Consider the following 25038-nt stretch of genomic DNA (forward strand, 5'->3'; position numbering starts at 1 on the left):
AATCACACACTGCTCTTGACTTAAAGACTTTTGTAGCTATAATTAAAGTTTTTTCCTCACAGTGAAGATGCTTAAAGCACAGTTTATTTATTATTTTTTATTTTATTGTATTTATTTCCCTTATTTACAGGAAGGAAAATAACTATACAGTTGAAATCAGAATTATTAGCACTCCTGAATTATGAGCCTCCCGTTTCCCCAGATTTCTGTGCAATGTACATTTTTAAACATAATAGATTTAATAACTCATTTCTAATAACTGATTTATTTTATCTTTGCTATGATGAAAGTAAATAATATTTTACTATATATTGTTCAGGATAGTATTCAGATAAAAGTGCAATTCACAGGCTTAATCAGGGTAATTAGGCAAGTCATTGTATAACAGTAGTTTCTTCTGTAGACAATAAAAAAAAAATATATATATATATATATATATATATATATATATATATATATATATATATATATATATATATATATATATATATATATTGTTTAAGAGAGCTAATAATATTGACCTTAAAATAGGTTTCAAAATATTTAAACCTGCTTTTATTTTAGCCCAAATAAAGCAAACAAGAAATACTGCGAAAAATTCCTAATTCTGTAAAACATCATTTGGGAAATATTTATTAAAATAAATTCACAGGAGGGGGAATAATGTTGACTTCAACTGATAATCGTTTTGAATAATGAATAATAATACAATTATGACCAAAATAAACGTGATTATGATTTTTCCATAATCGAGCAGCCCTACTACAACCCACCCTGGTGAAAGCCTGCTCATGCTCATGCCCTCAGGAAGGCATTTCAGAAGCATGAGGAGCAAATCAGTGCGGTTTCATGATAGTTTTTATCGTCATTATAAGACTTTTGAATAATACCATTTCTTAAACACTATTGATATCTAGTGAGAAATAATAAATCCATAAATAGTTAAACTAGCATAATTTGTTAATATTACAACTATTATAACAAATGGTGAAATGGTTATTTAAGAATTAAGTTGTTCTCTTCAGAGATTTTTTAAATTGGGTTTTATTTTATATAACTATATTTTTATATATTTATTAAACTATAAAAGCTTATTTATTATGTTAGGATTTTATAGTGTTATTATAGGGATGCTTTTTTATGTTCTTGTTGGGTCTGATGCACCGTAATTTCGTTCTGTATTGCAATTTTATTGTGATGTTTTGGATGGCAAAAATAAAGGAAACTGAAACTAAACTGAAACTGTATATTAGGCAAGGATAATATATTGCGATCATGATTTTCGAAAGTATTATATCATTTTTGTAAGTGTTTATTAGAACTATTTTATGAGTCTCTCCATACAGTTTGTTAGAGCTTTACACTTGACGCCACACTTGACAAGCAGATGGATTGTGTCTGTATTAGTTAGGTTAGAGCCTCATCTTGTGGTCAAAATCCTTAAGATTCTAATTTAAAACTTAATTTTGATGTAAAATGATCATTTTCTTTTACATGCATGTTTATCCACGGAATTATATTTTGATGTTAATCAGCCCTTACGAAAATCCTGTGCCCTTTTACTAACAGAAATTCCTTAATTGTTGAAGATCTTTATTAATTTTATAAGAGAGATTTCGGTCTCTCATTTAAAGTCTTCTGAAAAGATCACATTATAATGAGAAACATTCAATTTAGGTGTACAGTTGAAATAAGAATTATTAACACCCCTTTGAATATTTTTTTCTTCTTTTTTTAAATATTTCTCAAATGCTGTTAAACAGAGCAAGGAAATTTTCTCAGTACGTCTGGCAATATTTTTTTCTTTTGGAGAAAATCTTATTTGTTTTATTTTGGCCATAATAAAAGCAGTTTTTAATTTTTTAAAAATCATTTTAAGGTCAAAATTATTTGCCTCTTTAAGCTATATATATTTTTTTTCGATAGTCTACCGAACAAACCATTGGTATAAAATAACTTGCCTAATTACCCTAAGCTGCCTAGTTAACCTAAATAAACTAGTTACGCTTCTAAATGTCACTTTAAGCTGTAAGCTTTGAGAGGTGTCTTGAAAAATATCTAGTAAAATATTATTTACTGTCATCATGACAAAGATAAAATTATTCATTTATTAGAAATGAGTTAATAAAACTACTAAGTTTATAAATGTTTTGGAAAAAAATCTTCTCTCCATTAAACAGAAACAGAAATAATTCAGGGGGGCTAATAATTCTGACTTCAACTGTATTATAAACATGATCAACACAAATCTGCTGGTTGGGGGCCAGTAGGTAATTAACCTACTTGCCTCATTTAAGTTGTTTACAGCCCTGCACAGAAAAACTGAATGGTTACAAGTTGTATCCGATCAACAGTAAAGTTCTTGGTCCGCAAACATGACCTTTGAACCAACTTCCCCTCAGTTATATAAAGAGTAGTGAAATGCCTCGCTGTTTGCTGAGCACCTGCTTGATCCGGTCTGATCATGAACACCATTCATCTTTTCTGTCTGATTGCTCTGAGCATCTGCAAACTAATAACCTGTCATCCTATACAAAAGGAAATGGTCCAATCTGATTTAACAAGAGAAAATGTGGAAGACAAGATCAGCAGCTATGGATTATTTATGATGACTAAATTAATTAATGGTATAGGAAATGCCATTTATCGAGAGTCAAATGGTAAGTTGTGATTTTTCTCACATATTTTGACAGTGTCTTTTATGGTAATTATTTACAATAGAGTTTCCACTGCTAACATGAAAATTGAAAAACATTATTAATCATTAATCCCAATTATTTATTATAACATTTCCTAAAGTCATGAAAAAAACTAGAGTTTGGACCTTATAGTAATATGTTATCATTTTAATGATAAAACTGATGCTTTTTATTTTATAAAGGAGCTGTTTTACTAAAGAAAAGAAACAAAGACTGCTTCTCACTACTTGATATTAAAAGACATATTATAATGTGCTTGGATACAACCAAGAAGCCATATATTTTTGTAAGTATGGACCTGTTTTTACTGTTTTACAAGCATTGTTATAATTACCTAATTTTTCTTTTTCAACAAATTTCTAATTTATTGTAATTGACAAATCAGGGTTCTTTAAACAAATATTAATATCAAAACCATTTTTATGTCAGTATATTGGTAATGGTTCTAAGAATTAATGTAAAGACATACTAAAAATATATATTAAAAAATATTCCTTGGATTTACTATATTTTAAAGTGTTTACAATTACAAGTGTTCAAACTATTTATTTAAGCTGAATTTAAACAAACAACTTAAGTTGGACATTACTAAATTTAATTTGTTTGTTTAAATTCAACCCATATAAATTGTTTGCAACAATTTTGCAGAATGCATTTTTTTCAGTGTATCTGAAATTATGATTCAACCGTTTTTATTTAAAATTTGAAGAACTGTCAAACAACTTTCAGAATGAAACAAATTACTTTTAAAAACTTTTTTCCCCTCTTAAAAAAGTTGCTAAAAATAATTTAAGAAATAAAAACAAATTACTTGTACTTGCAACGCTCAAAAATGGCATTTGTTAGTTCAAACTATGTATTTAAAATGAGCTGAAACAACACAATTCTTGAGTTGTTTTTGGGACAGCTTGATTGTTGTATGTTCAATCTACTTACATTTGTAAAAACTAATATGCTAATCTAATTATTTCATGTTGCCCCAAGAGAAATTGATTGTGTGGAACCCAATACTTTTAACAGTGAATTTAAAATTAAAAATGTGTGGTCTGTTTTTTTAAATAAACACATATGAACACTTATTCAGTACAAATGCATTAAATTTAGTAGAACTTACGGTCCCACTTTATGTTAAGTGTCCTTAACTACTATGTACTTACATCAAAAAATAAATACTTTTGAGTTGGGATAGAGGTTGGGTTATGGACAGGTTTGGTGGTATGGGTAGGTTAAGGTGTAAGGGATGGTCAACAGTGTATTTACAAATGTAACTACAAAAGTTAATTACAGATATAATTACATACATGTATTTAATCAAGCATAAGTACACAGTAAATACATGTATTTACCCAATAAGTACATTGCAACAAACTATTAATTCCTGTATAAGTACATATTAGTTAAGGCCACTTAATATAAAGTGGGACCGAACTTACCATAAAGATATGTTTCAAATAAACAATTCTGTTCCAACAATCCTAAACAAATAGTACATTTTAATGTGTGTTATTATCCTCAGGTTGACAACACCAAGGACTGCTTTAAAACAATTCAAAGAAAGATTTCCCGACATGCTTTGTGTTCATGGAGGAATGATGCAAAAACCAAAGAATTACCACCTCCTCCTCTGCATTTAAACAACCATAATTCTCATCTCAGGCTTAGAAGAAGCCAGCATTTTGACCCGACTGATCCTTTGGGATTCGAGAATCCAAAGTCAAGGACCACGAATTATCAAAGACAGAATAAAGAGCACGAGCGTGAGCGCACCAGTAATGTTTCTAGAGAGACCATCACTTCCTGCGATGACCCTTTACATGTACTGCTCTCCAAGAGCCCAGTCAGTCCAAACTTACAAAAAGAGAAGAAATACAAGCAAGTCGCACCGATTGATCCATTCTGAACAAATTCCTGAGCTCTTAAAAAGTTCTTAAACTTAAGGAAACACATCTACTTGGGAAGCTTCCACTTTTTGGAGGATATGTAAAAGCATACACTGATAGTGCAATGTCAAGAAACCAAATGGTTCCAAGAAATTATTGCATATATATGGCACAATCCAGGGGATGTATTAAAAAAAGATCCTAACTTTAAAATCGTAGCATATTAGTTTGGTAACCTGGTAATTCAGTCACCTAATGACCAAACATACTGAAAAAATCCTAAAAAACTCCCCTAACTTTAAAATTATTTGAAAGCAAATGGAGAAAAAAACACAATTGCACCGTCCAAAAATGGCATTCAATTTATAAAATATTACATATGAAGAATGGAGACATTTAATGATGATAGATGCTTAGAGTACACTGAAGATGCATTAAATTTCCATGGCAAAACACTTACGGTAATTACAGATGCCATATTATACTGCAGTTAGCACAGGACCTGCGACCAACATTACAAGTTATAGTGTAAGTGACTTATTTTTTTGTATATCCGTTTTAGTTTTGGCTAACTCATTAGCAGCTCCTGCAGTTTTGGTTGCTTGCTAAAAGAGATGTGAGTGGATTGTCGAATTTGATGGCAAAATTTCTAACTATAATATATATGATTTTGTAAGAAATGCCAAATCAATATTTGCTTCTGTGAAACAAATTTATAAAAATAAGAAACTTGCTTTTTCAGCTCAGTAGGTTTAGGTCACTGCTTGTCAGTCCTTTCACCTTGTTAAGTCAGTTAAAATTTAAACTACCTTGCAATGCTGTGGCAATATATCGCAGCTTTCATAAGAACCGTGCGAGTGTCTTTTCCTGATTAACTGATGTAGGTCACGTAATACTCAGAATTATGCAGTCTTTGTTTGCAACTTATGTAATCAGTTCATATCATTTCAGTGTTGCAAGTACAGACCACCTATTATATTTTCAACACACCTATGGAAAAATTAACCACTTGGAAATTCTATTTTCTAAATTCCTTTCTCTGAATCTACTGGATTTATTTAGAATGTTTTTTTATTTATTTTTTATTCTATAAATATCTGATAACATTTCTTCACAACATATATATAAAACATTGTATTTAGACTGTTTTAAATGTTTATTTTCCCCAGAAAATTACAATTATTTAGAATAACATTAATAACGATTATTTATCATTTTATTGAGAAATCAGGGTTACTCAACAAAATATTGATTTAACCTTTCTGGAGTTTATAACATTCATTTTGTGTCATTTCAAAAATTAATATAATCTGATTTTATTATATATATATATATATATATATATATATATATATATATATATATATATATATATATATATATATACACAAGCTTTTTAATTTAGAGGAAAAGTCAACAATGTTTTACAGAAAGTTTTAGTAAAAACCCCTTAAAGGTAAATCCAGAGAAACAGCGTATGACATGGTGCTGGCCACCTATGCTAATTATTTATTTTTTAAGTTTTGAAACATTTTTATTTATTATATTTAATGCTGTCTTAAAAGGGGCTATATGGAAGTCTTGGAAGATAATTAGATATATACCAACCCTCCCCCCCCCACCCCCAAATTCAAGTATGCTTCTACTCCAAATGACTGTTACAAACATTTAAAACGTGGCAAACAGAAATAAATTGTTTTGAAGAAAGCCTACTTAAACTTGATTCTGTAACACAAATTTATGTAAAAAACATAATAAACGTGATACAGCGCAAAATGTGTCTCTCCAAATACATTTTTTACTGGCCAACAGTAGGCCTACGTTTTTTTAATACAGAATTGTGCTTTGAGGTAAACGTTTGCGTGACTGCCGTGATATTTACAAGCAATTTTATCTCTTCTGGGTTGAAATACTGATTCGGATTCCATGAATAGTCATGTATTTGATGCTGTGATGTTTCTTTCAACATACCTTCTAATTTTCATTCGGGTATTTATCTTGCTGCAAATCCTTTGGTCGTCCTCCATGCTTTCTAGCCAACACGTGACGTCGAATGGCGCAGGACTCGCCTTCACTACCAACAATTTGTTGATCAATAGGGAATTGTATGATAATTTTGTTTTTCAAAATATACCAAGACACGTTTGGATTTTCATATTAAGTCGGAATAAATTCGGAAACATTAGATGTTCGTACATCAAACAATATGTGATCACATTGTAGCAAAATATGTTGTTAAAATTATTACTTTACACATATTCATTTTTATATAAATATCACCTCAAAGGTCAAACATCTATGTGTGAAATGTGCATTAAACGTAAATTGAGTGTTTTAGTAAAAAAAAATCTAATTGGTTTAAATGTATTTTAACTTGCATCAAACAATAAAATTATTGGAAACTGTTTTCTTTGTTTCTTTTCTTGCTAATGTTATATAGGCCTATGAGGTATGAAGATATTTTTTAATTTTAAAAATCTTGTGCATGCAGTTTCTCAAAATATTTCCGCACCTTATGCGAAAACAATTAAAAATGGCATGATTAAATTAATGGTTGATAAGGATGAAACTGTCAATTTTGATTAGCATTGTTATGAGTTTGACTTCTTTATTTGTTGTTGCTGTTTTTTGTTTGTTTGATTGTTATAGCAATGATGTACTTTTAAAAGCAGCATATTGTGTACTACCAACATTGCATGCATTATTTCATTCAAAGACATCTAAAGACAGTTTGAGTATATTGGTTTATTGAAAAATGAATTGAAAATTTACCCTGAAATAAGGTCAAAGTACTACTGAAATATCTTTCATACTGACTGTTCCGTGCTGTTGAAGTACATGTCAGGACACTCTGCAACTATTATGCAAATATCAAAAACAAATGGATTTGGTTTAGAGTTCAGTAATGTTTTTTTGACAGGTTATTAAAAACAAGATCAAAACAGGAATAAACCTGACTAACACCCCTGACACGTTTTTTTATTCAAAAAGAAATTAAAAAATATAAATAATTTTAAAACCAATTTCATTTGTCAAGAAGAAAAGTATTTATTTTTGAATTATTGATTTTAAATACAACTAAAATAAATGTAATAAAAACTGTCCAAAATATGACATATACATTTATTTAGTTATCATTTGCACTTTTAAAGCATTCATGTATGAATGAAATGAAATCAATAACTTACTCAGATAGTAGCATACTTAAACATTTTAATATTTACTAAGACTCAATACTGTCTAAATCAGGGATGGACAAACTTGGTCCTGAAGGACTAGTGTCCTGCAGAGTTTAGATCCAACCCTAATCAAACACACCGGCCTATAGCTTTCTTGCGATCTTAAAGACCCCAGGCCTGTAGCCAGCCTGGTGAAAGGGCTGGTCCTATTTATCAAAAGTGGACCTTGTTGCAATTATACGCCTCATTTTCTATTTAATTATGAAATTTAAATACTGCATTTTAGTGACAGTTGAGTTTTATTCTGAATTAGCTTGTCAGATGGTCATCATATCATTTGACTATTTTAGCCAAAATAATATTCAAATCATTTTTAATATGGGCCGCTTTTGGTGCTTCACATATTTATTTTTAGTAAATTTTCTTTTTAAGAATAAGGTCCAAGATTTAGAATAAAAGTTAATTATAAAGTTGTAAAGCTACTTTTCTCTATTTTAAAAAATACAGTAGCGAAAGATTTCTCTTACGTCAGATTGTATGTTGTCTTGCACAGAATGTTGGATGCACGAAAATATTTGTTAGCATTGGACAAAACTGGTTAGCAGAAGTCACACCGAAGTGAAATCCAACAGAGAAATTTGCTTGGTCTTAAAGCCTTTTTCGATGGGTTATTTTTACCATTATAACATAGCAGTCAAAATAGGAAAAATTAGTTAATGTATGGTACAAATTCTGGACCTTTGTCAGCGAGGGTGGGTCTTACCGAACCATCTGAACCACCCCCTGGCTACAGGCCTACCCCAGATTAGCATGTGTGATTGATTTATGTTGGAGCAAAACTCTGCAGGACACCAGGCCCTCAGGAAAGAGTCTTCCCATCTATTGTCTAATTGGTCATCACACATTAAATATTTCAGTCATTACAAGTGTACAGTAAAATGTATTTTCAAATGATTATACATATTGTAAATTCAGATTGATCTTATTTCTGTAAATGTTGATTCTCAAAAATGTTTTAAGTTTTATCTCAGGAAAAGTGCTTCAGTATGACAATCTTTTGCATAAGACGTACAGTACACATTTTGTCTCTTTACTTTACATTTCCTTTTACATGCTAATTAGTCTTGAAGTGGTCTCTTCTGTTGATGAACACACATTTGATGTCAGAAAGTGCAATATCCACACTGCTACATTTCAAAGTGATAATAAATCGGCACATTCCAGTGTTCGGGCAGATGGAAAACTGTTGAGCTGGATCTAAACCACGAGGCACTGGGCATTTCAGGTCCTCAAAAAAATAGCGCATGGCTATGCTCATATAAGCCCCATGACCGACCACCAGTGCATGTACAGGCACACTAGAGACTCCATCATTAGCCAGTCCTGCTGGAGCCTCGGTGCTTTCGTCTGCTGAGGATGTTCCTCCATCTTGTACTTTGTCTTGATGGTCATTTGCTATTCGCTGGTACATGGCCTTCAGAAAATCCTTAATTCGCAACTTCACCTGGAAAAATGTGGCCTTTCTATTAGTGGTGTGCAATTATAACTTACCAAATAACTGTTCACTTATCATTATTGATCAGCGTGTTAGTTTATGTCTGTTGTGGATAAAAATATGACACTAAAACTGCCAGTAGGTGGCAGCAAGTCCTTGTTTTAACAAGCGATTCACTGAATCATTCATTCAATTGATTTGTTCAAAGTGAGTGATTTATTTAGAAACAATGCAACTTTTCGTCTACATCCGAAATTGCATTCTCAAATTTATAATGCACCCATTTTAAAGAAATGTTTATAAAGCAGTGTGAAAATTATACATTGACGATTAGGGTTGGTGGAGGGGTAACGTTAGTATGTTAGTTCGGTAATGTTAGTTTGTGTAATACATGCTTCAGTCATTTATGTATTTATTTAAATTACATCTAATTTATTAATAAAACATTTAACTTTGCAGTGTTTTGATGGATATTTAGTGTATTCTGATGTAAAGTATCCTCTGATTAGCTATTTCAGGCATCAAACTTCATTTTCTTGTCGGCTTAGTCCCTTTATTAATCTGGGGTCGCCACAGCGGAATGAACCGCCAACTTATCCAGCAAGTTTTTTACGCAGTGGATGCCCTTCCAGCCGCAACCCATCTCTGGGAAAAGGCATCAAACTATGCATCTAATTTGACTTTACTTTCAGGCTATTTGTACATACAAATGCATATTTTATGACAAAACAGTCTTGTGAATACTTACTATGTCTGGTGCTCTGGATCTGCCAGTTTCAGATTGTTATATGAATTTTTTTCTGGCACAAAGTAATTGGTGTGGTTATGTATATTCACAAATATACGGGAGGTCAAATGTATACTTATATTATTATTTTAATAAATAACATTATTATTTAAAAAGCAGTGAACTATTTATCAGTATTAAAGGGCTGACCCCCCATAAATCTTGCTTTAATGTCTTTGATCAATATCAAGCATAAATTAATTTGCACCCTGACATAGAGTATGTAGTATGGACATACTATGTTCAATCACCATGTTGTTAGAGTAACATGACTAGCCCAGTCCGATCTCAAGAGGAAACGCAACTATTTTAAGTATTGTCCGAAAAATGGCCAATTTTATTAAAATGTAAATGTATTGTAAAATGGAAAAAAAATAATGTAAATGTAAATCTAATTATTTTTAAAAGGAGGCAGGCTCCAAACTCCACCGCTAAGCCAATCCCTCACTGTGGGATGAGCAAATCATCCTAAAATGTATGAATGAAATCATGCAAATTGATATGAGTAAGCCTCTAAATCAAAAAGTTACAAACTGCAGTGAGATTGTGTTGAACTAAACACATTTTTATGATTGCATGACTGAATCTTGGACTCATTTAAATAATTCAAATACAAATTAACTCAGTGCAGTGTTGCACTGGGTTGTACAAATGTTCTGGTTCTGCTTTGTTTGAAACAATTAACTGGTGAAAAAAAAAATCAAATTGTCATTTAAATGAAAGTTATGAAATATATAAAACGTTTGTGTATGAATATCACATTGTAGGGTTGTGCTGAAAAACAACACTCCTGCTTGTGGGCTTAAACATGACACTTTACAACAATATTTCATTAGTTACTTTTAGTTAACTAACATGAACTAACAAAAGAGCATTTGTTACAGTACTTTTTTTAAAAATCTTTTTTTAATGTTAGTAAACTACTTGCTGCTAGTTCGTGTAAGCTAAAAGTTATTAACAGATGCACAATTTGTTATTAATAGTATAAATGCTCAAATAACCAAGATTAACATCATTACTAAGATTAACTTTATCACTAGTTCACATTAACTAATATAGAAAACCAATGTTAACAACTAGAACCTTAAAGGCACAGTTTCACCCAAAAAATGAAAATGTACTCATCCTTCACTCATTCCAAACTTATTTGAGTTTCTTTGGTCTGCTCAAGGGCGAGGCAGTGGCGCAGTAGGTAGTGCTGTCACCTCATAGCAAGAAGGTCGCTGGTTTGAACCTCGGCTCAGTAGGCGTTTCTGTGTGGAGTTTGCATGTTCTCCCTGCCTTTGCGTGGGTTTCCTCCGGGTGCTCTGGTTTCCCCCACAGTCCAAAGACATGCGGTACAGGTGAATTGGGTAGGCTAAATTGTCCGTAGGGTGTGTGTGAATGTGTGTGTGGATGTTTCCCAGAGATGGGTTGCGGCTGAAAGGGCATCCGCTGCGTAAAAACTTGCTGGATAAGTTGGCGGTTCATTCCGCTGTGGCAACCACAGATTAATAAAGGGACTAAGCCGACAAAATGAATGAATGAATGGTCTGTTCAACACAAAAAAGTTATTTTGAAAAATGCTGTACCCATTGACTTCCAGTTTTTTTTCTACTATGGAAGTTGGTGAGTCCCAGCTACCAGCTTTTTTCAAAATATCTCCTTTTTTGTTCAACTTCATTCACATTTCCAGAAAACATGGAGCATTGGACACTAAAAACATTTTAGTAATTGATGACAATTAGAAAAAAAAAATCAAAACATTTAAAAAAACCAAATGCATGTAATATTTTAATGACACCCAGTTCATTTTACCTGTTCCATGGTCTCTCCCTCGGGTGGAGTGAACTCTGGTAAAGGCTGTCCTGCTGCTTTAGCCATGTTTTTCATATCTATAACTCGACCTCCCTCAGCTATGCCAAAACTCTGGAGAAAAAAAACTTGTGTAATATGAAAAAGTGTAGACATTTTTTCTTATTTTATCAGGCAGTACTTACCCTTTCTATAAGTGATGGATCTGCTACCAGTTCTAAGTCATGGCAGGTTCTGTTGTTTCTTACAATGATCTCAGCAGTCTGTATTTTAAAGACATGACTATTCATATATGATTATAATATTAATATATTGATATAAGTTTAAAGGTCCCAACAAATACACATTGTAAACAAATAGACACAAAAGAAATTATCGCTTTTTCAAGAAACATTATGATTATAAATTCAGTGGGCATGTGCAACCTTATAACTACATTGCAATATATAGAAATTGTCTGATGCAAATCATGTGGAAAGATAGTATCTTTATCTTATTTGATATTCTTATCAATACTCACTTATTAAATACTTAATCAAGCTTTTTCAGCATTACCATCTTATTTCTGAACAGAATAACCTAAAAAGTGGTTGTTTGATTTGTAGAGAAACATCTCCCTCTACTGGTAAACAGATTGAATGTTTTAGTTACTGGTGTGTTTCTGTTTACCTGCTTGGCACGTTTCATGTTGCTGACAAACACATTTGTAAATTTCACATCCCTGAGGTATTGTCCAGCAGCCTCAGACTGCTGTATGCCAATGTCAGAAAGCAGAGAGTCTATTTTCTGACCTAAAGTTGAAATGATAGATGTGGTCACAATGTGGAAATTTAAATAGGCTAATAATAAACCTCAATGCGTAGAGATAACATATGTTTTAATTTTCTCTTTAAACAATTACCTTGTAAAAGGCCATCTTTGTTGCACTGCGTCTCACCACTGGCAAAAAACACATCACAAGTAATCAATAAAAGCTTTATTACACACTTCATTACCCTTCATTATACACTGCAAGCCAGCACACCTTTGTTGTTGAATAAAAAGAGGACCATTTGCCAAGGCTGTGGATTATATGTAATACTTTTTTCTCAAACATATTCATTTTTCTTCATGTATCATCAGAAGCAATGACTGAAATGAATTATGGTGTTTATGATTTTTTTTATTTACATTATATGCTGCTTATTATTATGTATAAATAAATATGAGGTTGAGAAACTTAATAATAAATTTAAAAAATTGGGTGAGCCTTGTTTTTTTGCAATTATTATTATTATTATCATTATCATCATAATAACCTTTTGACTGCCCCTCTACACTCTCAGAACTAAAGGTACTTGATCTGTCACTGGGATGGTACCTTTTTTTGTAAAGATTTGTGCCTAAAAGGTCCCTATTGATACCTCAAGTGTACATAATAGTACCTAAAAAGAACATAAGTGTTCCTCTTAAAATTTGTAGGTACTAATATATACTTTTGAGGAACAAATATGGACCCTTCAAGTACAAATGTGTACCTTTTCAAAAGGTATCACCCCAGTGACAGCTCATGTACGTTTATTTCTGAGAGTGGCTTTATAATGGCTTTATAGGTAATAGTCCTGTAATTTAGGTCATAATCTTGTTGCACTACTACACTTGATTTTGGTTTTATTGTAACCCCCACCCTTCAAAAAATGTTAAATGAGACTTGAAATATTTTATGGCATACTTAAAAAAAAAGGTGATTTTGTATTCAAAAATATATTATTTAGACTTTTTTTATTATTAATTGGTCTTATACTTCATATTTTCATGTTTTTCATAGTATATGTATTAAGTCCAGTACTTTTACCATAATCCGACATATCAACCATTTGGTAGATACCTCTACCATTTGGTTGAGGTATTTTAGAAATTATGGAATGCATTGAGTATGTTAACTAGTGACATTAGGACATTTTTTTCTTGGTGTAGTTAAATTGATAAAGCAAGTTTTCTTAAACTATTGATCTTTATCCATCTAACTATCCATCTATCTGTCTATCTATCTATACACACACACACACACACACACACACACACACACACACACACACACATATATATATATATATATATATATATATATATATATATATATATATGTATATATATATATGTATATATATATATGTATATATATATATATGTATATATATATATGTATATATATATATATATATATATATATATATATATATATATATATATATATATATATATATACATACATATATTTATATACACATATATATACACACACACACACACACACACACATATATATATATATATATATATATATATATATATATATATATATATATATATATATATATATATATATATATGTTAAAATATAATATATTTTAAATATATGTAGCCTATCTGTCTATTTAACATATATAGTGAATGTAGAAGTTGCCGTTTGAGTAAGTTTACCTCTGACCTTTCACTAAAGATGGATTCGTATTGACCTTTAGGCATAAGCTACAACAACACGAGAAATACAATATGAGGAACCCTTATTGCCTCTAGAGAAGCTCTAATGTTACTTACATTACATTACCTAGGTTACTCAATCTGTGGCGTGATTTTAGTTAACTTATAGGCTACTATACTGTATACAGCGCTTTACATACGTTAGAACTAACAACTTCTAAACTGCTCAAATCACTTTTATTTACAATTACTTAACCAATTGTGCAGTGTAAATAACTATGAATAGAACAAATCACTTTCATAAAGCAAACAAAACAGAACTTACTGTCGGACTACTGTTAAACCAAAGGCGAGCATGTCGCAGACGCGTCGTGAAAATAATACAATATCTTCACCGTTGATATCGAACTCGGAGTCAATAACAAGCTTTCAGCCCTTTTTACGTTTTCAAATAGCCGCCAGTTGTTGCTGATTTTGGGTCACAGCTCTCTGACAGCTCTTATCCCGGTGTTTGACAAGCCGGAAATGTGTACGCATGCGTTGAGATCCGATTCAATTTTACAAATTGATTCTTTTTGAACGGTTCAATCAACACTTCAGAGATCCTTTAGATTCAAGGCTTGTACTCAAGTTTTACCGATACAGCTAACGTTGTTAATCATAGTTTTTTTATTAAATACATTTTGTATTTAACCAATTGGTTAATTTTGTGCTCTTTAGTTTGTTGACGCTGAAACAAAATCATTCACATACGCCGCTTCTTGGTTTATTAAACTGTCATTTGTTTAGGCCATCTCTCTTGCCTTGGTATGATAAAATTCATAATACAAATTTCTCCAGGCTGTAGCCTAGCCTATCATTCATCTGATCAGTGAACCAGATCAACCGACTCCTAAGAAGATTCGACTCAATGGAATGATTCGTTCCCTGACGTAAGCCTCGCAGTCATTCGCGGGCTTTGAAATTGTTTAGTTTGTCATTCATCGGTTTTTATTTTAGACTGCATCTCACCAACATTACTCGACACAAAGATATGCTGCTCTACATTATATATTTAAATGCACACAGCTATTTCTCAGAGAGGCATCCTAAAACATGAAAGTCGACGAAACTGTAACAGCTTTAACCACAGTTATTGACTGAAATAAGGAGAAGAGAGACGTTAAGCTTCTTTCATGGTAAGTTTAATTGACCTTAGCATACAGCATGTACTCTCCTTTAACTTCATTCATGCTCTCAATGACAAATGATTTGAGGTGAACATAAATCCAAAGAATACCAACATAGTTGCTAAGCCCTAATGAGTTGAATGACAGGAAACATTGCTGAACAAAAAAAGTTCAACGTCTGTTTCATTTTTGAATTGTGTCATTTTCATCCGGTTTGTGTCTGATTATTCACACTTTCTCCACAGTTATTCTTAACCAGGTTATAACATGTTGGATAGTTATTTTCACCTCCACAATTTCCAATAAATGGGAAGAATAACATAGGACCAACATAGCACCGCGCTCTTTAAAGCAGATATTAACTGAACGGAGGTTGTGCAACAGACATTACTGAGGTACATGATGTGGTTATAGTGGAGGGAGGAGGCCTTTTCTCAGTGTTGATGTTTATTTGCTATTTACAGGTTTACTGGTCTATCTCCTGACATGAAATGAATACATAAGACATTGTTGACCATTCGCCATCTCCTCCATCCACTATTGCTGATGTCCATGTGGGAGCCTACTTGTTTACATTGAAATTCAGATTCCACTGAATTTACTACACCAGACAAAGCAACATTTTGATATGCTCTTCTTTGTGATGTAATTTCCAGGTTCCCGAAAAAACTGTTATGAGTTGTGTGAGGTAATGGAAAAGTCTTTTATGTCCAGTAAACCTGAGGTATAGAGATACCACACTTACAGAATGTGACAGAGAAGAAGAGGAGGAAAAAAGATTAAAAGGTAAAGAAACATGCCTTAATAAGAGCACACTGTACAAAGAGCATTTCCAGTCGAATACTCATTTCATGTTCTTCTTTTACCCTCTACTTCTGTATTCTCAAAATATTCTGTAAGCAGTACAATAATTATAACACAATTGTTTATAAAATAGCAGCACACTGATGTGACATCACAAGTATGTAATGTTATTTTTATGTATACGATGAAACAAAAAAAAAATCATAGCTTTTTAGCAGCGGAAAATAACAATAATAATAACAATATTGACACTTGATTGATGTCTTCACACCCTTTCCATCTCTCATCACTTTGGAATACAGTATCTTCCCCCTTAAGGAACGAAACTTCGGTCCATATTCAACCCACATAGCCACTCACATAATCTGTTAACAGTACTGTAATTTTCAGAGCAGAGCTGGGAAAATAATAAGACAGACTAAATTAATACAATAAAATTGACGGGGGTTTTGGTGTGAGGATGGAAGAAATGTTGCTTGTGAAACTCAAGCATCACTAATAATTGTTTATGGAGAAAAGAAATGTATTGAGTACTCATACACATCTCCTTTACCCACAGACAACATGCAAACAAACACACACGCATACACAGACGGACACATACTTAAGCTCGACTGCCCCTTTTTAAGGTAAGCTATGAGAATTCAGCAAATGAAAGCCGTGTTGTACTGCTGATGCACCCTGTTTTAAGCCACCGTGTAATGACTTGCGGAAGTTTTCAAACCCCATGCCAGTTCAACCTTTGGAAGCAGCGTATTTTGGATGGCTGGGTACGGTAGTGGAACTTTATGTTTAAGCTCAGCAAAACAGGGTGAAACCTACATCAGACTCAAGGCACTATATAAACTTTTTTTTCTGCAATGGTGCAGTTGCAGATCTTTTCGAATTTTAGAAAAATTGCAGCGTGCAAATGAACAAAAAAATTTTCTTTTTTGTCTTTTTGTTGTCTGTTTTTTGGTCTTTTCATTTTTGTATCATCATTTTGTTGCTGTTGTTGTCATACGTTGGTTTCCAATGCTTAAACGCTTTAATTAAGCAAACACGCCATGATCTAAACATGGTAAACCAGCCCCAAACAGAAAAAAAAATAAATGAAAAAGAAAAAATGACTCCTTAAACATAACCATTTGTTATACATGGGAAATAGGCTTTCTGAACTAAAGCTGATGGATTAACCTTCCCCATTTGTGAGCTGGCAGTATGAAACTGGTTAAGATACTGGTCTGTAATTCAAACATAAGACAAAACAACTAAAGGACAAACAAATAAACAGACAAATAGATTAAAGATCTTAAATATCAGGTGATTTATGGAAACCATAGCTGTTGTTTCTGCTTTGGTCTCCTTTCCTCCTACTAACTCCATCTAAGCAGCATGCTTCAAATCTCAAACCAACCAACCTTCATCATAATTTTCATCCTCGATCATTCTTTCTTACACATTCTTTTACTGCTAATAAACACTCGTTTGCAAACTCATCTCTCAGTCCCAGATAGGACCAAACACGAATCAGCCTTAGGCTCCTTCAACACACTCACAACCTAAATACGTAATCACGTAACAAACTGTATGTATACAATACAACTGTAATATTTAGTGGAAGGCTGCCATGAAAGACGACCATATCCACAAATTTTAAAAACAAATCTTCTTGCCTTTAGAAGATCCGAGGGAACATACCCGTCCCTTTTCTAGCCTCGTCTTGTTCTGTGCACTGTGTTGGGCTCAGCCCTCAAGCAGTTTCCAGGCCAGTAAATAAAAGCATTTAATATAAGGCACTGATACAGGAGGCTGTCAGAGAATCGTGAAATCATTTGCTATCCCCTGTCCAGTCCTTTGACCATGTGCCCACCACTGAGCCCATCTCTATAACCAAACAGATGATTAAACAAAGCCCACATTACTCACACAAGAGTGCCTGATACAGAGTAACTTGTACACGCCTGCACACGAGCCAACATACACCACACATAATTGCATGCACACAAGCAGCTTGACAAAAGCTTATTTGAAGTGTCTGTAACTAGCATTGAGAGACAATAACTTGCTTGTTTAACAGAAATAATAATAATCATCATAATAAAATAATAATAATAGTCTATTTTTGTTACATAAGCCCCTGTTACCCTTGCAAAAGAGCCCTGCATTCTTAGCATAAGACTTGTGTCTCACCCCTCCTTTTAAATCTTTCTTTCTGGTCCTAATGCACTCTTAATACACAGCCAAGTGAATGGGTGCGTCCATTCAGACTCATGGCACCTCTTTGTGTGTTCAAGTTCAGGCATTCCAACGTGAACCAAAAAAAAAAAAAAAATCACAACAAAACAGGAAAAAAAAAACATAGCCCCACTTTTTGTACCCTTTCAAGCCAGTCTGATACAGTAGACTCTATTTGAAAAGCCCTTTACACTATCACTTTTGCATTAAATATCATATTATTATGTTTACACAATCAAAAGAGTTGCAAAATACTACACGCTTCCCTTCTAAGTCTGAGGCACCGTAGAGCTTTTTGCATCAGTATCAAATCATTTAAAAAATATCTATTTCTCGTATCTAAAATAGCTTTGTTTTTTTTTGTTTTTTATTTTCATTTACGGGAGAATATTTTGTACTGGAAAATGAAGGTAAAACTCTACAAAGACTAGCAAGCACTTTTTGTTGGGGTTGTTTGTTTTTTGTTATTTTTGTTTTTTGTTGGGTTTTTTTTTTCTTGAAGACTGATCACAGCATTCCTGCAGCAAGCTCACAAGTTGATGTCTCGTACATCGGTTGGGGTGCTGGACTGGTCCTGGTCATCAAATGCTTTGCTGCGCTGGCCACCCTGTTCCTGCTGTTGCTGTTTTTGCTGCTGCCGACGACCCTCCCTCAGGTTATTCATCAACACTCTCTCAATCTGCTCCTGGCATGCCTTTAACACATCCTGCAATGCAAACACATGACATTAAATGAAAGGCCACTCCGAAAACTCAAATGTCAGTAGCTTCAACTTTACACAATGGATAGTAGTGGATAATTGTCTAACCATAAGATTTAATAAACATTTTCACCCATTTTTTGTCCACAAAATACAACCAAAACATCCAAGATAAGTTACCCTGTGAACAGTTAAATCTGTAACACAGTTCGCTATGTTAATTACATCCATGTCCTGTGGATAAAACAAGGCAGTGTTTTGTTTTGTTTTATTATACCCTTTTATTTTCACAACAGCATGTAATGACCTAAGGGGATCTCACACGAGGCCACCTGAGTCTTTCTGCAGCTCTGTAGAACAAAGAACATCAAAATCTTTTTGTACATACATAGGATCTAAAAAAAAATGCCAAATGCCTTTGGGGGGCTCCAAAGAGCACATGGCATATTTAAAATGGCTTTCAGTGTCACCAAAAATGAGCAATGATGCCCTCTAGTGAATCTAAGTGAATGTTCAGTGATCACAGTTCTCCCTCTTGTTTAGTGGGTATGACTGAGGCACACCAGGCATCTGTGGGAAGTTTGCTGTGAATGGTCCATGGGGAGGGCCCAAGGAGAATGTGTTGCTTGTAGAGAGGCTGCATTCCTTTGACATTTACTGCTAATTAAAAGCTGATGGGCCAAAGTTGTAACTTATATTATGCATGGCTCCTGGGCTAAGCAAGTGCTTAATTCCTACAGAAGCAATTTACCATGAGAAATCTCAGGCGTTTAAAGATTTATTCAGGAAGAATGTAGTATAACTTTTTGTATTCATTGGCGTTTTTGTAGATGACAATGGCCACCATCCTTATAGAAGTCTTTTTCCCACCACGATAAACCATTATTAGGCATGAAAAATAAATTCCTTCTAGAAAATTAACAAAATCATTAAACATGTAAAGCAACTGCCTGTGTCTGACCACAAGAATGCCAGACCCGACTTCTTAAAAGACATTTCCCTGTGTGCTGCTCTTTATAGCTGCACTACAAACTCATGCCAAGCCTCAAAGGCTTAATTCAAGCAACGTTAATAGCTTCAATGTGTGACTACTGGTAAAACCAGGACTTGCTCTCGAAGAGCTTCTCAATTATTAGATCCAAAGGAGGGTGGCACTTAATGCAGAATGGAGTGGGTGGTCCCTGCCTAATCCAATCCCACCTTGATCAAGAACACCCTCTATCCCACCAAAGCATGTCTACATTTGTCAAAGTCAAACAACCTAATAAATGGGGATTGAACCCCCTGAAAAACTAGCAGTTATTGTGATGTCACTCGTGCCAGAACGTGTGCCATCTTGGGCAGAAGATGCCTAAAGGAAAGACACAGAAAATGATGTCTGTTTTTATTGAGAAGTGAAAGCAAGGATTGCCGGGTTCAGAGCAAGGCCATCACAGCATTGAGAAATGAAAGGGATTAAGATGTCCCGGAGGCCTAATGCAAGAGGCCAGGGGGCCTAACACATGATCCTGTGTACCAAAAAATTGCCTTGAAGTTCTTCTCTAAATAATTTTCAACAATTCAGTTCCAAATATCATTTCAGTTGCAAATAACAGGGTCCTTATGACATTATGACTTTAGGCAAAGGAGCATTCTCTGCATGCCAGACTCAAAGTGTCTAACATTTCACCTAATTTAGAAGATGCAAAAGTTTTTAAGAGTTTTTACTGCCTATTCTCTCTTTTTGATTAGTTTCTTCAGCTGAACAGCTTTGAATTGTATCAAGATGGACACAAGGACAAAAATGTAATGTCTCAACACAAACAAATAATTAAAGGTCTCATTTGATAGAACTGAAAACAGTTAGGCCTTGGATGACTACAATATCCAAAGGACCATCATTTACAGTACATACAGTTACAAATTTTACAGCCAGTAGCAGATGCATATTTACTGCCTTTTGCCTCTTTCTTAGAGAGACCATAGAATATTTGTGGAAACTTTGAGCCAATTTTTCAGCCTTCCTGGTTTGGCATGCATGTATGTACCTTACTGCTGCACAGAGTATACTTCACCAGGTGTGTCTTAGTCTACACACACATTCCAAGGGCAACTGGAAGAGGCTGGCTGTCCCTATCATATGTCTACTGGAAACTACAAGCACTGGAGACCACAAATGTCAGCAGGGTTCCTGGTTGCTAAGCTGGCAGCATCATTTGGCATTAGTTTGACTTTCCTTCAAACTCTGTCTGACCGCTCACCTCCCAACCTATGCCTCAATCTGGAAGGTCCTCATACACAGAGGAAAAGTTTAGTACACAACAATCTTGTTAGTGAAGACTAGTTATGTCTACTGCTATAGCTATATCTTTGATTCCATCAGTAGTGGTTTCCTTTGAAATTAACAACAACTGATATCATATCGGCAGTATACGCTAATAAAGCTCACATAAACCATGGCCCAGACTGCCTTTGTAGTGTACTTAAATATGGTTTGTGAATGAGCTAGTCATCATTGATGTGAAATTACTCATCTTTAATAATGACAGAATGTTCATGTTGGGTGAATTATCCCTTTAAGTGTTCTTTGGGCTGTATAAATCAGTGCAAGCAATATAGTTGAGTGCACCCTACCAGCATGTTTTCAAAGGTATGGCTTGTTGGCATCCAGCAATGTGACAAGTTTTGCATGGAGCAGGCAGTTCATTCCTTTTGCCCTGGACCTCACACTTCTTAGACACTGAGCACCTTTACTGCTGCCGAGGACTATTTGTTTTTCCTCTGCTATGGTGCACGACTTCACACACCACATGCTGGGGCAGCAGGCATTTTACCAGCAGCAATGCACTCTAGGGTCTCTTGAGGAGGGTTGACCTTTTCAGGTCAGAGCAGGATTTAAATATGCTTTACTTGGTTATTCTCTTAATCCTAATTATTCATATCCTTTTCTGAGGCTATTTTTTTCTTAATGAGTAACCAAAGACCCTGTTCTGCAGTATGTGTAAATTTGTATGCATGAAGCCATAGTATCCCTACACATTCCTCCAGCTCGATGAATTCTCCTTACAGTCCCTTGGTCAGGGTCAATCCCATTTCATTTCATTTCCAGTAAATCAGTGGCTGAATATGAAATTGAATTGGAGCTGGATTTAAGCCCATTGAACAAACAGGAAAAATGCACAGCCTTCTCTCACAGTGCTACAGGCAAGGTAACACTCACCCTACAGATTACCAAAAGCACTGCTGTAAGCAATCATAACTGAACAATGTTCTTTTTAAGGATTGTTTAAATGATAAAAGCGCCTCTATAGGATCATCTCACTTTTAAACAAACAGTTAGGTGATCTATGTAGCACATTGGCCTGCTGGGTATTGTCATGCACAGGATTCATAAAAAGTTGCATTAGAAAATTCAATAAAGCTGCAATACTCACAACTTCTGTATTTGTGATCTTGGCAAGCAATTCTGTAAGGTTGTCTCCCCACAGTGAGTGGTTAGTGCTGTTGAGTTGCAGGCCACAGATAGCTGCTGCCACACTACCCGTTGCAATCATGGATGGAGGGTACATGGCAAAGTTGAAATCTGTGGAAGAACAAACGAGGTATTACAGTCACTCAAGGGAAGTTCCTAAAAACAGACTTTTCCATAATACTTTGACAGAGTATCTCAAATATTATGATATGGATATAAAAATATCCGAAATCAGAACTACTAATAAATAAAGACCTTTTCCATTAGGTCTGTGCACAGTCCTTTGCTAATGACTGCAGCACGGGATAATGAGGGTTCATTTGGCTTGAAAAGAATCTGAAAAGCACCCCCACCCCCATCGCTCTCCTCCAGTCACCCTTTGCAGATCGGCCCCTTTTCTTCCAGCTCCTAAAGTAAATCGTGTGCTCCCTGAAAAAAAGCCCTATAGCCTTCGGAAAGGATGGAATAAAGAGCCACAGTCCCCCTGCCAGTGCGCACTGCTGTAGGTCCTTTTTCCACGTGTGGTCACAGGCGTGCATCTCAAAGACCAATAACCTTGTTAGCTTTCTCACTGTCATTCATAATGCAAATAAGACAGCTTGTGAACGGGCCCAAAGCCCAAAAGACGACTAACTGCGAGAGGGGGAGAAAGAAAGAGGAAAAGAGAAAGAACCGAACAGCTTAGGCTGTCTGCCCCCTGCCTCATTGATTTCTGTCTTTCTTCTTTTTTTACAGCTCCCCCTCTCTCTGTTTTTCAGCCTGTTTTCAACACTTTATTCCTTACGAAACATACCCCTAAGGTTGAATGGCACACATGCTCAGGCTTTGTTGTTACAACAGCTTGGGATTTGTATCAGCATCACTGCTATCTTTTAGCATATTAATTGAGTGAGACATTGCTAGACCTAGGTCGAATGAACACGAGAGTGTGGTCTCATTGTCCAATATCATCACCTCATCTCATTCAAATGAAAGATACAACATCAAGCCCTCTATGTGAATTCCATTTCAACCCAACAGTCAGCACAAAAGATGGGTGTTGGGGGAGGCTGTTGTTGGGTTTTAGACTGCAGGGGTGGCTGAGGGGGGCACTAAGCATCATTCTTTAGTTAGTGTCCAGACCTTCGTAAGTATTTTGGCAGAAGAAAAGACCCTTCTACCCAACTCATCCCCCCCCCATGCCATTTCTCTGATGCAGGGCCACCTCTGGGCTCACGGTCTCACACTCCACGGCAGGCTTTGCATTACCATATTGCCATATTCAATTGCAAAGCAAACCATGTGTGATGGCTCTGAGGGTGATTTTCTTCCTTTTTTCTTTTTAGGAAAAAAAATCAAAGAGGTTGGCTCTTTGATAACTGATGAGCATGCCTTCTTAGCATTCAAAGCCAGGCATTTTCTCATTTTGCAGCTCAGTGTTGACAAATAAATGAACTTACAATACACTCTTCTCTTTGTAGTTGATTACGGGGCAGAGAAACAAAAAACATTAAAAGACAAGTTCTGGTCAAGCGTAAGAAGAAAAAGTTAACCACATTGCAACTCCTTGGGTCTTTTGCGGCAGAGAGAAAAGAAACATACAGAGGAAAATGGGTGCCCACACAGCTTGCATTCCCTGAGTGGGTAGCAATCTGATTTTTCACACTCCAGACAAGACAAGTTTGTCTAGGAAACAAGAGTACACGCGTGCTAGCGGCAGAGCAGGACGCTCTGGTTTGTGAGAGTGGTAAAGGAAGAATGGCTGTATTCTGTGGGCCTTCATTGATATTCATGCAGAGGATAAACAGTGTATGTAGCTGAGTGGGGACGCCTGTGATGGAAGGCTCCTAGTAAGCGGCGGCTGGCTGGCCTGGTAAACCAGCCTCTCACCCCCTTCAATGGTCCATTCTCCTGCCCTTGCCACACTGCATTCTCAGACCTATGCCAACACAGCAAGCTCCTTGGTGGGTGCAATGTGCTATATACGCATTTAACTTGTAAATTAATTAAGCGCTGGGAAAGTTGACGAACAGCCAGAGACAAATGATTTAAGGGCCAATAAATCAAGTGCCAGACTTTCATGATGCACAGGTTTGCATTTACAGAAAGTCTTGTTTTAAACAACCATGTTCAACCTGATTGATAAAGATCAAATATAAACATGAATTCGGCATCATGGTGTAACGCACAGTCAAATGAACTAAGTTACTGTAGAAGAAAGAGACAACCGTAAACAGAATAAATATTTAACATGAATATTCAAATAAATACTAATTCACTGACATTTCCTGACAGTTGGTTAACCCTACAACATAGCTGGATATTTAAAGAAAGTAATTTAAAAGTAGTTTTACATGCTACGTTGAGTCATGTCTCAAGTAGATAATTAGATATTAGCTAATCATGTTTGGGATATTGATG

At 34.7% G+C, this 25038-nt stretch overlaps 2 protein-coding genes and 2 long non-coding RNA genes across 8 annotated transcripts in view; 1 reads left to right on the plus strand and 3 right to left on the minus strand.

Annotated features, from left to right (window-relative positions):
- Positions 1-6634, minus strand: part of LOC103909838 (uncharacterized) — a 29836-nt gene extending 23202 nt beyond the window's left edge. Inside the window, exon 1 of the long non-coding RNA XR_015526410.2 lies at positions 6551-6634. This is a non-coding gene — a long non-coding RNA (uncharacterized LOC103909838). The remainder of the gene's footprint in view (positions 1-6550) is intronic.
- LOC100537842 (uncharacterized) lies at positions 1743-6984 on the plus strand. The gene is made up of 4 exons (XR_015526408.1): positions 1743-2660; positions 2882-2985; positions 4216-5908; positions 5967-6984. It is a non-coding gene; the product is annotated as an uncharacterized LOC100537842 (long non-coding RNA).
- A 618-nt stretch (positions 6985-7602) lies between these two features.
- tigara (TP53 induced glycolysis regulatory phosphatase a) lies at positions 7603-14826 on the minus strand. 2 transcript variants are annotated; one of them, XM_087311112.1, is made up of 6 exons: positions 14623-14826; positions 12736-12773; positions 12504-12625; positions 12020-12116; positions 11838-11948; positions 7603-9262 (listed from the first exon to the last, which is right to left on the minus strand). In XM_087311112.1, exons 5-6 carry the CDS (start codon positions 11910-11912, stop codon positions 8873-8875), a joined length of 465 nt encoding a protein of 154 aa, XP_087167238.1. In that variant the 5' UTR covers positions 11913-11948; positions 12020-12116; positions 12504-12625; positions 12736-12773; positions 14623-14826; the 3' UTR covers positions 7603-8872.
- A 639-nt stretch (positions 14827-15465) lies between these two features.
- The window catches only part of ccnd2a (cyclin D2, a), a 265046-nt gene continuing 255473 nt past the window's right edge, over positions 15466-25038 (minus strand). For 2 of the 4 annotated variants that reach the window (XM_087311228.1, XM_087311227.1), the window contains 2 exons: positions 22601-22749; positions 15466-19193 (listed from right to left, as the gene is read on the minus strand). In XM_087311228.1, the coding sequence (XP_087167354.1) occupies positions 19017-19193; positions 22601-22749 (326 nt within the window). In that variant the 3' untranslated portion in view covers positions 15466-19016. 4 annotated transcript variants of the gene reach the window in all.

The sequence above is a fragment of the Danio rerio genome, chromosome 25, assembly GCF_052040795.2.
Source record: "Danio rerio strain M-AB ecotype USA chromosome 25, GRCz13ab, whole genome shotgun sequence".
Lineage (NCBI taxonomy): Eukaryota > Metazoa > Chordata > Actinopteri > Cypriniformes > Danionidae > Danio > Danio rerio.

Bases quoted from the DNA above. Each gene is read 5' to 3' on its own strand.
- tigara (XM_087311112.1), bottom strand. From the start codon at position 11,912: ATGAAAAACATGGCTAAAGCAGCAGGACAGCCTTTACCAGAGTTCACT. The intron at 9,263-11,837 runs GTAAAATGAACT...ACATTTTTCCAG, and splicing joins AGGGAGAGACCATGGAACAG to GTGAAGTTGCGAATTAAGGA.